Genomic DNA, 17,508 nt, shown 5'->3' with positions numbered 1-17,508 from the left:
TTCTTAAGCTGCAAAGAATCAGAAACCAAGTAAGTTTGTCTTCTGCCTTTTAATTCTTCTTTGTGGCACTCATCCTTTATCTTTCTGTTTCAAGTTAAAGTGTTGAGGGAGTAACTTTGAGGGCCGTCATTAGGATGTGTTTCATAACAGATTTCTGTTTTGTTGGACCAGACGTTATAGACAATGAATGGAAACTGTTTAATTTCTTACATAGTTTCAAGGTACCGTTTTGTTGTTGGTATTTTTTTTCCTGAAGTGTTCTGATTTGACCTAATTTTGGTACTGATTTTTGTCTCATTGCTGCAATATTATTTTAATGCATCATAAAATGTAAGTGCTTCTGCAATGGAGTGTTAGGAAACTAAAGCGTTGGATTAATACCTGTTGTATTAACAAATAATAAGAATCCATTTTGAGAAGTTCTTAAGGAAGAAAAAACTTCACATTTAAATTTACTGCATGAACAGACCAGAAATGAGTCCTTTTGCAGTTCTGTTCCACCCTTTTGACAAAGAATGTGTTAGTATATATGTTTTTTCAGAATGGAAATACTGTACATACTCAACAAAGAAATGAGTTTACAAGCTTGAGTCAAAATATATACTTATATAGTCAACTAGAAAAAATATTGTTCAACCTTATGGCCTATTTTTAGCAAGGCTCATTTACAGTTCCCCCTTAAGTCAATAGGATAGAATGTTTGCAAGCAGCAGTGTAAAATTAGGCAATGGGAATGCACTTCAGAGCATGTTCTGAACTACCAGGTAACTTGTACTTCCTTTTCTCCAGATCTGTTCATTTATATTGTAAGTTTCAAAGGAGTATAAACGATCTGCAACTGCTCTTGACGTGCACAACTGATGCTTTAAGAATTACACGATTTACTGAATCAATGGTTAAAAAAAAAAAAGTGTGTAGATATCCTTAATGTCTACAAAAATAAGTAAAAATGTTGTATGCAGATGGTAACTGTTGAAAATACCTCTTCTGAAATGAAACAAAAAACAAAAGGGGTAATGATTAGAAATGGTAATGTTTTATCCTTCTCGCATATGATGATGTGGGAGAATTGTATGTTCTGAAGGTAGGTTTATTACTTTTTTTTTTGTTGTTCATTTCTGTTTTTCTATTTCATTAAGGAAACGGGCCCAACTGTAATCATGTAATCATTTTCTTATAAGGCTGCTAGTTACTTATTGGGAAAAAAAGACTGAGTAAGAAACCTGAGTTTAGCATTTCAGGAATAAGTTGTTTACCCAATAGAAAAATGAAATTACGACCTTTTGCAGTCCTTCTTTAGTGAGCAGTGAAACACTTCGCTCAACTTTCCACTTTAAGAAAGATTTTAGGCAGAAGCCTATTTAGTCTGGAAAGGTGAAGGGAAAAGAAATATGAAAATATGAGATAACTGCAATATAAATGCTTCTAATGCAAATAAAATTCCAATAATTTGGTATCTAAAACAGTTCTTTCAAACAGAGTATTGGTATAATGCACACTCAAAATAGATTTTTTGGAGAAGGAAAATATATTAGTTTGCTTTTATATTTTTCATATTATTTAACAACAGTCATGACCCATAGTAACTTCTCATTCCAACATTCAGCTAAGTACCCAATATTGATTTCAGTGTGATGTTTGCCAGCACAAAAGGGGTGGGAAGTGCTGCTGTCTTTTTCGTCCAGATCCAGAGATGTGGTTGTGAGAATGACTTGTTGGCTACCACAGAGGAATTTTGTAGCGGATTTGGTAACAAAGGAAGTTTTTGCTATCTGAAAATGGTTTTATAACTGCTCGGCCCCCCTTTTTCTGTTTGTCATGTGATGCTGTGCACTTATTACTTTTCTTTTGTTCTAAAGGTCTCCAATCCCCTTCCAAAATAAATAAAACTAATATGATGAACAGAAAAATAACAGAATTGAAGTCTCAGGGGAGAACTTTGAGACTTTACAAAATGTGGCTTAAATTCAATTTCTTTCCTTTTAAAACAAATTGTCTGAGTTGTATGTCACCACCGATGTGGGAAGACATAGTCAGTCTTTAAGGTTACAAGGTCCAGAAGTCACTTGGGTCTCTCTAAACCAAAATATGATCCTGAACTCTGTAGACAACACAATTAGCGTAATATGGGGGTATAAATGTGAAATTTGTACTGCTATCCACTTATGAAACATTGTACTTTACCTTGAAATATGTGTATACATGTAATGCATTAGATGCTTAGTTAGGAGATGAAAATTGCATGGATTATACAACAGCATCCTCAGAAGGATCATCAAAGGCAGTTAACAGAAAATTTTTAACACAAGCACTGAGAATCCACATATTGCTACAGACTGGAAACCTCATGACAATATACTAAATTCATTAAATTAGGGGGCTAATGAAATTATATAGTAAGGATCTTTTGGTTTTGATCAGGGTTGATGCATGCACAAGAAGTAAATCCGTTAAGTAAAGACTAGTCTATAATTATACAAATTTACAATGAAAACCCATTTAAAATTGATGTTCATCTTTTCATTTCTATATATTTTAGGCCCAGAAACCTTTGAGTGCTTAATCTGTTTTCCAGTCATATCTGTTTACAAAATAATAATTATTGTAATTGTAAATTGGTACCCTCAGTGAATAGTATCAGGATATAAACAGGGGTGATCAAATAGTGTGCAGTAGAGTTAAGATGTAGCATCAATTTATTGTCATTCCACATCTCAAATCTAACAATGAAAGGGACTTGGCACATGCAGCAAAAGCTGTAGGTTACTCACCAATAGGAAGAAATGGTTTAGTTTATTGACTGTTTGTGTATCTGTGTTGTTGATTAGCAGTTGGACAGTAGCAGAAGATATGAACCAGCTGATTGTTCAGGCAGGGTTCTGTGTTGTTATGCATGTGCCGTGAGTTATATGAACCTTAATAGCTAAATTCACAAATCACATGAATCCAAAATCGGCAATGTCTGGAGATGTATTTGAAGAACTTCTATTTGTAGATGAATTAGTTTTCGCCTGAATGCAATTTATAAACAAATCAGTGGTATGTGTGTGATACTGTTGTAGTATATCTTTTAAAAATATATATAAACAAAGGATCTGTGGTAGTGTAATAGTAGTGGTAGTTTGATACTTTATTTGGTTTTGTAGGTGTGAGCAGAAAATCCTACATCATCTGTATAGACATCTTTGTACCAGGTATATGAAGGCAGTTGGAATGGTTGCAGTGTGACTGGTTCTGTGCTTTAGCATCCATTATTTAGTCAGCGACCTAAGTCTTTTTAAAATCTACTGCTTCATTCAGGATAATAGGATACAGATTAGTTCCATATCAGCTCTAAGTTCCAGTGTTCTACCTTGCTGCTGTGTTGAGATAACAACAGCACTTTCTGGATCACTGGCAGAGTTCTTATGTTAGTTCTTATGTTATGTTACCCGTGTCTTATGGTATATCTTTTTCTTTGCCTTGTCTATTTTTATTCTGAACTGGTGACAGAAGAGCACAGCCACATGTTTTCTTTTACTGATCGTGGCACTTGAGATGTCCATTTGGTAGTGTAAATTTATGTTATGGGTGATGGTGTTTGAATATATTAGCAGGGAAAATAAGTGTCCTTTTACCATGATTTCAAGAATATGTGCAGGGCCAGCCAAAGTCTGGCTTGGATTACATGCCTGTACTGATTAGATTTAGGCTGCTTGCCAAGTTTGAACTTGTGCTTATAGCATAGTGTTAAAAACTAGCAAAACAAATGCAGAAATGCTAGAAATACATGTGTCATTGTGCCTTCCCACTCCACAAATAAGTGGTACGCTTTTTTCTGAAACTTAATGGCAGATGAAAATGAAGAAGAAGAAATCAATGGCTTCTATACAAGTCATTGGAAAGATGATTTTCCCTTTCCTTCTATGTGCACACATTTTCCTGTACATTAGCATTGGTTGTCTAGAAAATAACTTCTTTATAACCGCTCATCAGAACCCATTTTCAGTAGTGGTTTTTCTTTCTTTTAACTGTATTTAAAAGGTAATTTATGTGGAAAAAAATAGCAATATGGATTTTTTTCTTGTTGTATTAAAAGAAAGAGGAAAAGAAAAAGAAATGAAAAAAGGTGTTTTATTATTTATCTCTAATACCCTTATTTTCCGTAAATCTTTATGCACAGGAATGATTTAGTCTATGCAGAAATGTACTGTAAAAACTACAGCCATGGGGTTTGTATTCAAACACATGAAAGTGTGGCTTGTTTTAACCTGAAGCAGCATGAAATTGAATCATATGATTATATAACTATTTTGTTGTGTATCAATTCAGGCTTTGTAGATTTGTATTTAAGGATGTTGTTATAATAACCCATGACCAGTATCCCAAGGTACTACTCAAATCCACCTTCCTTTCCCCATAAAAAGCAAAAACCCATAGATCTTAACTGATTAAGCATTAAAGCCTGAAGAAATGGAAATACCCTTTACTTGATTTTAAATGTGAGTGAAATATTATTTGCTAAAACATAATTAGACATACTCAGAATCACTTAACCTTGGAGCATATTTATTGAAAATATCGGCCAACTTCATTTGTGTATTTAAGAATAATTAGCAAGTGAATATGCAAGAAGTGGTATGGAGTTTTCTGCCAGGAAGCCACTATTTAAGTAAATGCTCATTTCTTTGTTAATGAGGGATGCATTAGATAACAGTACGTAGGTTTAAAACACCTTAAAACAAAGAGAAACGAGTGTTTATAGAAGGATGTGGAAAATGCAATCAGTACTATTAGCTGTTACCTTTGCAGTTTTCTATGAACCAGTTCATTCTTATTCTATTCACAATTTTGGATATTGAAATAAATATCTCAAAAGGTAACCAAATGAGAACCAGGCAGAGCTAATGGATATTGCTCTTCAGTTAAAGCACTGATTTCGTTCAAATGCAATTAAAAGAATGCATTTTGGTAGGTCCTCAAAAGTGGCACGCTGTTTTAAAATTGTTGTGTTGTTAACCAGGTTGTATGTAAGGAACCAACTTCAGATCTGCATTTAGAAGCCAGTTAAGGTCATAGGAACGTGAATGTTGAGAAGATGGCTCAGAATTCTAATAGGCTTTTTGGCGCTACTGGACTTTAACAACAATTTAAAAAACCAACTCTTAAAGAGGACTTTTCAGAAAGAAAAATGTCATAGGTTTAGGAAAACCTGCAATGTGTATGGCTGTAATTGTCTTTGGGATCAAGGGCCAGGAGACGTTCTAAAGTTTTTCTAGCTCATGTCATGAACAACTTCATAGTACTGTCAGATTAGATACCTATTTTCCAAGGCTACTCTGCAGAACAAATTTTTAGAAATGAACACAGCACATAGTTTTCTTGGTTTAAATAATTTTCAAATTTCTTCTTGAGGCCTGCAAGTAGGGAATGAATGGAGGGACACAGTGGGACTGAACTGAAAATTAGATTGTTTTATTCTTTGTGACAAGAAAGGCTTTTAGCAAGGTCATTTCTCTTACAAAGTTTTACACCAAATCAGGGGTGATGTGTTTGAGGGGAAGGTGAATTGTGACATAAGAACAGATGAGGACAGGAGGGAATATTAACTTATTTGGCTGGTTTTGTAGAAACCTCTTAGGATTCAAAAAGTTTGCTGTGGAGCTGACTGGGAACATCCCATGAGCTGTGATGGTGGTGGAGCTGGGAAAACGGTAACACGTGGTTGAGGTGGTAATTTCTTACACAGCTTTAGTCTAAGTTTGAAGTAAGTTGATCTGTTAATGTACTTGCACTATTGAAGTATTAGAGGTAGAAAATATCAAATAAGTTAATATTTAGCTGCTATGAGAAAATACAGATGATAAAGAAGTCTTAATCTCAAAATAGTTTTAAGAACACTTCATTTTAAATCTTTCCTGCATCAATATTCTCAATCAGTGAATAATGACAGATTAGGCTAGGAACTTGTGGTTTAACCATAGGAGTGTGGAAGAAGAATAACATATGGGAGATGTGTATTGGGTGAGTTGGATCAGTTTTAGCCCTGTACAGTTTCACTGGAACAGAGGTGAGAGGGAGGTAGTGGTGACATGGATACTGGGGTGGAGTGCACCCTCAGCAAGCCTGTGGATGACACCAAGCTGAGTGGATTTACCTTTGTTACCATGTGAATAAAAGTTATCTTTAATCCTCGTTCAAGTGTTCTGCTAGCTTCGCTGCTGAAATGATCAACACTGAAGTGAACAGGAGCCTATCAAGGACTTTAAATCTTTCAGGAATGCGTAGGTGTTGGATATCCAGGAGACTGCAGAACTGGAGAGATGGGCCCCTTCTGTAAAGTCTTGCCATCGCTAGGGAGGGGAATAGAGAGAATTGTTGAAGGAAAAGATTTTAAGACTGTGCAAGATTTTCCTTCCTACTATGCACAGTTCATTGCTTCAGTAGGTTTTAATAACAGGTCTTTGGTCTTTGTACGCGGTACTACAATGAAACCCCAGAACAGCTAACAGCATTTTCTAAGTGATGGTTGTGAGCCAGGATCTGACACAATCTCTGTGAGTAATTTATGCCACTCCTCGAAGGGGGAATGTTTCACCAAGGAAATAAATATGGCAGGAGAATTATGTCATTGGCAGTGTCTTTGACTAAAATTAATTGCTGATGCAGTGCCTTCATTATGCTGAAAGGGCTGGGTATGGATACAGTGCATTGGAAAAAGCAGTGACCATTTTGTTGCCTTGCTTTATTTTCATGTGTTGTTTATACCACAGAAATTGGCAGATTCTAAAAAGCACAGAAGCATCATTTGTGTATGTGGTTTGGGAATACAGCCCTTCTTAATTGATTAATTGTAAGACATTTTGTAGTGCACTTCATACACACTGATAATGGAAAATTGTTCTCCAGGAAATTCCTTGATGTTTTAGGCGCTTTTTTTTTTCTCCCCCATTTGTTGTAATTTAAAAATAATAATAAAAAAATCCTTCTTTGCTTCTTTTGTGAGTGCAGAACTGCAGTTGGTCTTCAAACGTATGTCTCAGTTTGTTCAACAGAAATACAATTAACTTCCACACATTTAGAAGACTTTAAGTAGCTATTGGGCAATGTGGCAAATCTAATCATTCAGAAATGAGGCACTGAGTTGAAGACTAGTGCCCTGTATCTTGTGAATAGTAGTGACTCCTTGTTTGGGGAAAAATGATATAATTGCACAGAGATTGTACTGGGAGAAAGGAAGAAAATTGATTGTCACAGATGACAACAGCATTGCTTTGCACTTCTCTAAACAGTAGTTCAGAACAAGTTTGACCTGTAGGTAAACTTGGACAGTATTTAGATGCAAACTGTTTCTGAGGCAGTGCGGAAGATCTGTTGTGTACTAAACCACTGAAAATCCCGCAATTGAAATAAAATTGCTGCACTAGTTATATTGAGTGGGGTACAGAAATGGCAATCAAAAGATTAGGTGGAAGGATGTGGATGTTTTGTGGTTGCTTTTACTGTTGCTGAATACTACGACTTCATTTCTTAAAGCGAAACAGCATTTGGGAATATTACCATAGACGTTCTAATACAACTGATTATTCCTGACATACAGTTTTTTAACCTTTTGGTTATTGGCATGGGAAAAAAGTATCAGTTGTTTGCTATGAGCTGGAGAGACTTGTTTGTCTTAGTAATACTTCATTTTACATAATCTGTGATTTTGCTAGTCACCCAAATGTCTGTGCTTTTCTTAAATAGCTGTAGAACTTCAGTCACTTTCATTTCAGTAATTACTTCAAGTACTGACAACAAGTATCTAACTGGCTTCTGTGATAAAAATGCAGCTCCTAAATTATAGGTGTTAGTTTTAAAAGAGATAGAATGTTTTATGCTCACAAACACTGAAAACTTCATGAACTAACATACCTGGAGTTTCAGGGATGTTTAAAAATATAACCTATTTGTTTGGGTTACAAGTTAAGGAGAAGGTTCTTTGTGAATGTATTTACTCTCTTGCACTGATCCTTCCAAGATTTTTTTATTTAAATACGTTGCATGCATCAATTCTAGCCTAAGAATACGTAGTCTTTACAGTGTTCCCATAAAAATAGTTGCAGTTGAAATTTTGTTATAAACGTTTTCCTGATATACTGCAGTCTGGCACTGAGCATTCCCAAGTGTGATCCTTTTGAGCTGAAATTGTTCATAGTTAGTTGCAATGTAATTACTTTTTGATGTTGCAACAACAAGTTTTTTGTGTTTTTTTTTTTGTTTGTTTGTTTGTTTGTTTTACTTTAGTGTTAAAGATAGACAGTATATTTTCCCTGTTTAAAATACTTCAGGTGCCTTTCTGCAAAGAAAAAACAACACTAGAATAAACTTAAAGAAATTTCCATCTAGCTGGAACTTTTCTTCCAAAACCAGGAAGGACAGCCAGAGAAGTACTACTTCTGTTGTTACTGAACAATTGCATCAATTTTGAACATCATGCAGGAGAAATATTTTCAAATACCGTTTTGTGGAACAAGAAGTCTTAATGTACTTCCTATATAAAGTCTTCAGTTACAAAATTTTCAACTTACACATACATAAGGTAGTTGAAGGAAATGAGCAATTATCTCCCATTAGCCTTTTCCTTCTTTTCTGTCGTCTTTTCTTTGTTCCCAGAGGAAGGGGGATACTAATGAGTGGAAGTCTCATCCAGCAGACCTGTCTGTGCCACTCGTTCAGTCTAATGAAAGGTGACCATCCTCAAAGTCACTGCCCAAGGGTAATACCTCCTGAAATGAAAATTACCATATGGAAGGCTCACACCACTATATAAATCTTTAATTTTCTTCTTTCCCAATTCTTGTATGTTTAAATGCATAATGCTATCCTTGTTTTCTGGTAAGATTATTTTTCATTTTTTAACCATTTTATTCTTTCTTTGTTCCTCCAGTATTAAAATCTAATGTTTACATCTGAAGGTGGTGTGTAAAGTATGATTAAGTCAGATGGTTTTACCCCTCTTAAAAATATAAAACTTAGTCTCAGGCAGAGCCAATCATCAACATAGTTTAAAAAAATGCTGTGAACATTGGTATCTATTATTTTTCAAGCTCCCATGTAGTATAACATAGCTTACTCCAAGTAATCATTGTGTAATATAGTGGTTGACATTTGGGACTATTCTAATTAAGGTTGCATATCAGTTTTCATTATGATCCCTTGTTTTCACACAATCATAACTTGTCAAAATGTTAACCTTTGGTGGTAAAGTTTTCTGTGACAACTTCGTGTTCTCCTTAGAGGTAAATTTGGGGGAAAAGAGGAACAAAAAAGATTTTGAACTGTCCTTGTAGAAAATCCTTTTCTGGTTTGAGTTACAGGATCAGTTAAACTGCATAGCAAGGATATGAATAGTTACCATCATTTCCAGGTGCTACAAAAACCCAGAATAAAAGCTAAAGACTAAGAAAAGAAAAAAAAAAAGTTAAAGAGAAGCTAAAAGACTAAGGAATACATAACCACCTTTAATTTTTACTAGCCTCACTGATATTTTGCCTTGCAGTATCTCTGCATAACATGCCAAAGTCTTACTTTCGTCTTACTTTATTTGCATCTGTCTCTCTCAACATCATTAAACTATGTAACTATGTCAATTTTACTGATGAGGAAATGGTTGACAATCAGCTTAGAAAGGTGGAGAGGAGATAAAACAGTCAGGTATTGATTCACGATTCCAGTTGTGGATTCCACGATTCCAGTCCCGAATCTGGTACTGGGTTTGGGCTTTAAAAAAATAAAATTAAAAAAAAATCAGCTTTCCTAAAAGTGAGGCAATATAAAAGAACATTTACTATGATATTTTTCCCAGGAACGGCTTCTAAATGTTAATAACTACTGCACAGCTTTTCCCTGGATAGAAAATAGCATCTCCCTTACCATTACAGATACCCTGTATGCAAAGTTTTTATGGTGACCACTATATAAAGCTTGTGTATGTTCATATTTATAGTGTCGCTGGTATGACTTGACAATTTATTTTATCATATAAAGAAATCACATTTTAAGGCATAATATAAGGGAGTGCTTGGGCAGACAGTGAAGGATAAGCTTTCAAGCCTAACATTCATTTCCTGTGCTTGTTTTATCATCCCTTACATTACATTAGCACCATTTCTTTGCATAGAATTCATTTTAAGAAATAGCATTTGGTTCTTCCACTCAGCCCTCTGGGAAAGTGTTTTAATTATTTTCATGAGATATATGATAATAAACTGAACTACAGAAAAATTACAATTTTTGTTACATTCAGAAATTGTTCGCTAGTCTGCAAACTGTTACTACTGCAAACATCTTTCTTTATAAGATGTGAAATTCTACACAGGAATGATTAGCAAATAGAAATAAATCATAATGTAAAAAAAAAAAAAAAAAAAGCAAGCCTTCCAAAAGATCATCTTTTTGGAGACCTCATTGTCTGCAGATGGTCCTGTGAGTCAGTGAGATGTCTTGCAGTTGGGAATGTTTCCACATCTGGATTCTTTTTACCAATTGAGGTCTTTGATCTGAAAATGTTACAACTCTCCTATGCCCCATAATTTGTCTGGCAAGATGAGTTATTTACAAATGCAATTGCTCTTCTGACAACTCAGTTTTGAGTGTGTAAGTGCGGAGGTCCTGATCTGTAATCCACAAGGACCACTGGTAGTTTTTTATTGGTTTCAGTGGGCTTTGATTCAGGTATGTGGACTTTGAAGCACCCCAGATGGATTGGGGGGATGGGAAAGAATTTTTACAAATGATTGTAATTTAAAGATTTAGGATGCTGCGCATCTGAAATTATTTGACAGTGTTTCAAAGGCTTGTGAATTTAAATAAGTTTCTGATCTTTGTGTCTTTTCTTTTATTCCCCCAGTGGCAGATGAAAGCAAAGTTGGTTCATTGGCTGGATGCAAATCAGGTAAACTGTTCTTCTATTTTGGAGGAAGAGACAGCAACTTTAAAGTAGTATGGGCAGTAAATGAAATCAGCCTACAGAAACAGTGGGGACTAGCTTTGCAAATTAAGGTATTACTTCGTATGGCCTGACTTCAGCTTGTACAACGATTAATTAGGGATTGCAGCGTGCCAGGCAGTGTATGTAGATGAGTCATTTGCAGGAAGAACTATAACTATTTTTTCAGTAAAGGTGTCAGAAACAGAGGATAAAGGTTCAAATCAGGGCAAGTTCAACATGTCTTGTGGAGTGTGGAGACTTAAGCAATATAAATTTTGAAAAACATAAATATTACTTTTTCTTCTTGCTCTGAGTTTCACTTCTACTACCAGAAACATTGAAGATAATACAAAAAATATTCTACAATTTAAAAAGGTCATAGTTCCTTTCACTGTGTTTGTGTAGTAGATTATTTTAAAACTTTTTAGGCCGTCATAACAAAAAATGAGAAAAAAAAGGTTCATACTGCTGTCATTACTGTACCTGCACAAACCACACCATGGTGCTGTACAACTTGCAGTTCTTCTATTATAAAAATTTCAAGGAAACGTCATATAAGACTGCAGTTTTTCACAAGACACAGATAAGCTGACATGAGAAACCTTGAAAACTTTCTAGAAAACTCAAGTTATTCAGCGATCTCTTCTATTGTTAGAAAGCCCCGAAGTTTCTGGCTGCCCCTTTACTGCATTATTGCATGTTGCCTTTTTCCACTCCTTTGATAGAACTAAAAAGCTGAATTCATGTGAAGGAAGATCGAATATGAGATTCCTGGTTGTTTATCGTATTCCTTCTGTATGCAACTGTGTGTCCTCCTTTGGTTCTGTTATCTTGTAGTTCTCTGGTGTGGATTTTCCTTATCTGAGGACCTTTTCCTGAACTTAAAAATAGACAAATTCTTTCTACATTCTTTTGGCTTCTTTCCTTAGTCTGTGAACCTCTTGGCTTCCCTTTCTGAATAAAGGGGTAGTTCATATGCCTTGTAACTCCTGGGGGAAGAAACTTCTTTCAACTTTTTGTTTTGGGAATGTGAAAGCTTCAAAGAAATGATCTTGTCAACTAGGAGAAGCTAAGGGCGTTGCCCTTGGTTTTTTTCCTATGCAGAAAAAAGACTATAAACATGCAATATCATGCAGTTTTCCAAAGATCAGTGGAATTTACTGCTATCAAAGAATATTGGAAGGAAACCTGGTGAGATCACAGCTCTTTGGCAGTCAGTTGTTACAGATATGTTAAGCTTCATATCATTTTTAACAGCATTTGATCTTTTTTCTGCACATTTCTCCAGATCATTGAAAACACTGGCTTCCAAATTTTTCTATTTGAAGACACCTAATAATTTTATATGAAGATGTAGACCCATGCTTATTGACTTCTAGCTTGTTTGCATTACTTACTCCTCACGGACCTCTTGAATATAGCTAAAATCTTTTTTCAATAGGCTGAAATCAGTGATCACCTTAGCAATAGAGCCAAAGTATCCTACAGTTTGTGACTTTATTTTTTTATTATTCTTTATTATTATTCTCCTTTAGAATAAAAGGAGCTAGCTACTTCTGAGAAGGATAGAGTGTGAATGATTTTCTTGGTTCTGTCCACTTTAAATACTGTTCAAATACTGTTGAAAAGTGTGTGTTATGCCTCCCCTCTCCCCCATGTTCCATTTCCTATCCCTTCAAAATCCAAAATCAAGCTGTACTTTCAACTTTTTTGTCGTTTACCTGATCCCTTTTATATTGTACAGTTTTTGGAATTGTATATCCTACATGTATATGCATGTTGGTGGCATTTTATCACATTGCAGAACTACCGTTTTAATGTTTTTCATTCCTAACAATTTTCCTTGCCTTCCTGTAGGTACCTTTTTTTGTAAGAAAGCTCCAAGGGAGATATTGCAGTTTCTTGTGCTGGGAGCAAAACACTTTATTTCTCATTACATAAAGAAGAGTTTCCATCCCATTCTTGACTTAAGGAAATTAAACATATTTCTCTACAGAATTAATTATCACCTACTGACAATCAATGCAATTATCCCTTCTCTCCTTCGACATGACTTGTTCTATGAAATACACAGTTGAGTAATTCTTTCTAGGGAAATAACCTTTCTGTTCCTTCTGGGGCAGTGGCTCTTGAAGCATTTAGTCTCAGCTTTTGGTTATAGTTACTGCATTCCTTGCATATTACATGTTACTGAGCAGCAGCTCAGGAGTTGGTAGCACATATTAATTTCAAAAAGTGTTATCACAACTCTGCAGAAGACTGAGACATTAAAAGGATCTGTAGTTTAGTCCCATCTTTCTTTCTTTTTATATATTGCACCAACAAGCAGCAGTTCCATATTTTTTTCCCTTAAAAAATAGATCTGATTTTAGAAGCATGTCTGGAGACAGCCTGAACTTGTAAACATTTTCTTTGGGAAGATGGCTGGAGAACTGTTCTTGTATTTCACCTTCACAGAAAGAAGAAATGCAGTAGAAAAGAATCAGTGAATTCTGGTTCCCATAGCTGGCCTGTCCTTTCAGAGGATGAAGACTCCTGCAAAACTCACAGACGTTCTTAGTGTTGTAAACGCTTTCCATATTACTGTTGGCAAATGCACTGGAATGCTGTGTTGGTGTGGCTTACTTCCCCGTACTGGAAGAGACCAGAGTTCAATCAAAGTGTGTGTGGAAGGCATCCTGTCTTCCTGAATCCTGTAAGGAGGATTTTCTTTTCCCCCTTGTAATTTACCTGTGTGCTTAGCAATGGTGAATCTGCATTTCCTACACACAACTCCAGTAATGAGAATGAGAAGCAGGCAAGTGATGCCTCTTTATTACAAAAGAGAAAACTTACAGAAATGAAAAATCAGTGAATATTAGTTATGTTTTTCATGAACTCTTAGCATTTTAGAAAAGCAATTACAGGACAGCTAGCGAAGGGCAGGATTGTTTTTATGTCACGTGTAACCTGATTTATATCAAATACTGAAAGAGAATACTGAATTCTTCGCAGCTATTTTCTTTTCCAAAATTATTTTCTTGTTCTGAATTACTGCTTAGAACACTTTTAATATGTATTGACTGTCTGCTGAGGTCTCTGCTGACACAGCTCTTTCAGATGATGCAGTGCTGGAGAAAAGCTGATGAGTCTTTCTTTATGAGCTCTGACATATTAATTAGCAAAATGGGCAAAAAAGCTTTCCTATTTTTATTTTAATGTCACTAGACCATGCTTTTGGCTCAGATTATATTTGGAGACAGTTCTGAGACAAGATGAGTTGAAGATCTTATTTTCTTGCTGGCTGCTATGCAAGGAACGTGTCACTGGGCTACAGGTTGGTGCAGGTATGACTGAATGATGTATGATAGCTCCGTCACCAAGCTGAGTCCTTGGCTACTTTGAATTAATGCTATATGGCAAGGAATAGGGTTAGGATCTGAGTTGGAAAAGGTCCAGTGGGGTATTTTGAAGCATGCATCTGGTCAAATTTTGCCCCTTGTAAATTTTGCTGCCACTGCAGTTACCCTGCTTGTGGTTCAGCCTGTAGGATCGGTGTTCTGGGAAGGAAGGTTTGAGGAGGTGGGTATGTAGCTTAATCCTGCAAGGTCAGGCCTTTGATGAGGGTTGAGTGCCGACTCTCTGGTAGGCTTCTCTGGTAGTCAGTCACTGGTGCTTCGTACAGTAACTGAGCTCTTGTTCAGACGGGATTCAGATTAGGACCGGAGTTTGCTTGGAATAAAGTAGGTTAAGCTCTTGGTGCATCTTTGCATCCTTTAATGACAGGATACATTCTGTACTAGATACATTTTACTGTAGTTTCATTAAGGCTAGGGTGACAATTAAGATGTCATGGTTTAGGACAGCAGTGGTAGAAAAGTTAGGGTTATTGCTAGATCTTATATGACCCACTGGGATTGGGTATGGAAAGTGCAATGGATTAAGTCCCATCCTTACCTTCAAGAAAGGCTCTTCTGACTGTTGCGAAAGCTGTGGTTGCATTGGTAAATGAAATAAATTTGTGACACTGAGGTTATATCCATACAAGTATAGAACTAAATCTTCCCTTTGGCTTTAAGAGAGGATGATCCCCATCTGTGCTCTGAGCCTCCATTGCAGGATGGCTCTGGGTTACCACTGAAAACTGTGCCTGATATATTTGAACACCAGAACCATTTTTCAGAAGTGTTTGTGAGAGTAGAAGAGCTGTTATAAAACTTACATACTGTAGATTATTCCATTCTAGTAACCTTAGGTATGCCTTGTCACTGGTAAGTTTGCAAATATAAAAACAACAGGATTTTAAGAACTGGATTTATTTTTCACAGGGACAGGATAGGGTCTGATGCAATCAGGATCTAGCATGCTGGAGATTGTTCTGATAAATGTGTATGTGCTAAGCTAACCTTATTGCTGCAGTTTGAGTTCAGATTTAAAAAGGAAGGCAAAACTGGAGAAATTTTCTTTTTAAACGAGAAGGATCATGCGAAGTTTGAGCTAGTGGGACACAAACAAAATCCAGTGGTTTATGCACACTTACGTTGCACAAAATGATTTCTTTTAACTAAGGATTTTGTTTGGTGCTAGTAATGAGAACAGGAGGGACTACAGAAAGCTGAGTGGATGGGCATGGGCATGTTTGGATAGAATGAGACTAGTGCCACTGCATCAAGTTTGGTTTCTGTTTGGCTTTTGATTTCCAGGTAACACAATTATGTCAGAGTGTCTAAGGAAGTGGCATTCTGCTCTCCTCCTGACAAATCTCATAATTTTATTAAATAAGCCTTCTCACAGCTCTCAATGTCATTACAGCTGAGCTTTCCAAAGGGGGCATTGGGTTTAGTACAAAGTTAACGAGGATTTATATAGTAACTACATCAATCCCCACCAGTCAAAAAGACTTGTGCAAATGGCTTAGCTGCCTGGCATATGTAAGTGAAGTGCCTGTGCAGACATGGACCATGCCACTAACTGGAAGTTTGTGGCACATAGAATCTGACAATTGCCTTTGTATTTGTGAGAGGAGAAAAAGGCTGGCTTTAGTTCATTTTGTTTCTCTGTGATAATAAGAGTATGATATATAGCTATCTCAATCATTCTTACAAGTGTGAATGAGGAATAGCCTGCTTTGTGGACCACAGGATACCTTAGCAGGTACAGTAAGCCTAACCCACAGGTGTTGGTTTGGGTACTGGAGGCAAGCAAACTCTGGCAGCTCCAGAAGCTGAACAAAGTGATTTTCCCATAATTCAACCAATGTGGAGCTCTGCACTATTTCAGCTTGACTGACACAAAACTAATGCAACTATCTTTCTGTGGTGGTTCAGTGCAGTGGGTTACCCATATCCCATGTTCCTCTAAGATTTGAATCTTTAAGGTATGCATTAAGATTGCTGATCTGTTGCTGGAAATATTTTTCAAAAGAATTTTATTCTTTTATTTTTTCTCTTCATAGATAATTATTTTAGCCTGTATCTGTTATTGGTAGTAATTATGATTATACTGCAAGCAAAGCATTCTTTTGGTCCGTGTATTTCCAAAGTAGTTGTTGGCATCTGAGAATCTGTGTTCATGTCTGCAGCCAAGAAACAAAAAATAAGGTTCCTTTTCCCTGCACATCACTTGCAGAGTTAATGTTTTCTTCTGTACTTATAATTGGTAAGGTCTGAAGTCAAAGATGTTACAGAGAATCTATTATGTAGTTGTGGGTTATAAGTATTTGTTAGAGTTAAAATGCTCAGCTTTTACTCAATTTCTGCCTACTCATCTTTTTTGTCTTCTTTTCAAACACAGTGTGTCTAATGAAACCAGGAAGATAACATTAACGTACTTAGTACTCTATGCCAAAATGGCTTTACTACCCTTTCTTTAGTGGACCTGATTTTATTTTTATATTTATGTATATAATGATTTCCGTGTTACAGATTGTTCTGATCTATGTTGGCTAGTGCTGGGAGTGCTGGTGACTCTTAAGAGATAGAATTTGAGAAAACTTTTTCATCTAGTGTATACAGTGTTAGGGATAAAGTATAAATGTTTAGTAGGAAAAATGTTCATTTGTCTGTTGGAACTTTGTGTAGTTTAACCTGTCAGAGATAAGAAAACATATTGAAATGAGATGAAAACAGCACTGGAATTCTTGTTGAGTTCTTATATTTTCTGATCTAGCAAGAGAAGCTCAAACTGGACACTCCAGATATCAGTCATTTCTAAGAGGCTATTAAAAAGGGGACTGATACAGCAATTTCTCTTTCTCCTATCAAATTGTATGCACTCCTGCTTGAGAAGCTGGATTTTTCATTGACCCAGGAAAAGGAAGGCTGAACACTTCAGTTCTTGTACTTCAAACAATTATTCCAAATTAACAGAATTTGTTGTATCATTGGATTTGAGTCAAGAGCAGTTTGTTATTTGGAACACTTTCCGAATGCCAGGCTGGCTGTCTTTGCAGTCCCTCTTGCCTGCCAGGCCTGTGCGGCTGATAAACAGCTCTAAAGGATAACCTAGTTAGATGGTTTTCTTCTGTGGAAGGAAACAAGCTATCACTTCTACTCTGAGAGGAATTGTTTTGTGCCCCC

The 17,508-nt window shown here is 36.1% G+C and overlaps 1 protein-coding gene across 5 annotated transcripts in view; it reads left to right on the top strand.

Annotated features, from left to right (window-relative positions):
* Positions 1-17,508, top strand: part of PARD3B (par-3 family cell polarity regulator beta) — a 397,678-nt gene that overhangs the window by 215,391 nt on the left and 164,779 nt on the right. For 4 of the 5 annotated variants that reach the window (XR_014618549.1, XM_084288819.1, XM_084288821.1 and 1 more), the window contains one exon: positions 10,871-10,915. The exons of the other annotated variant lie outside the window; for it this stretch is intronic. Coding sequence is in view for 3 of the 4 variants with exons in the window: in XM_084288819.1 (XP_084144945.1) it covers positions 10,871-10,915 (45 nt within the window). In the remaining variant the exon portion in view is untranslated. The remainder of the gene's footprint in view (positions 1-10,870; positions 10,916-17,508) is intronic. 5 annotated transcript variants of the gene reach the window in all.

Source organism: Netta rufina (assembly GCF_964035555.1).
Source record: "Netta rufina genome assembly, chromosome: 6".
NCBI classification, from domain to species: Eukaryota; Metazoa; Chordata; class Aves; order Anseriformes; family Anatidae; genus Netta; species Netta rufina.
This window is presented reverse-complemented; position numbering and strand designations above follow the sequence as displayed.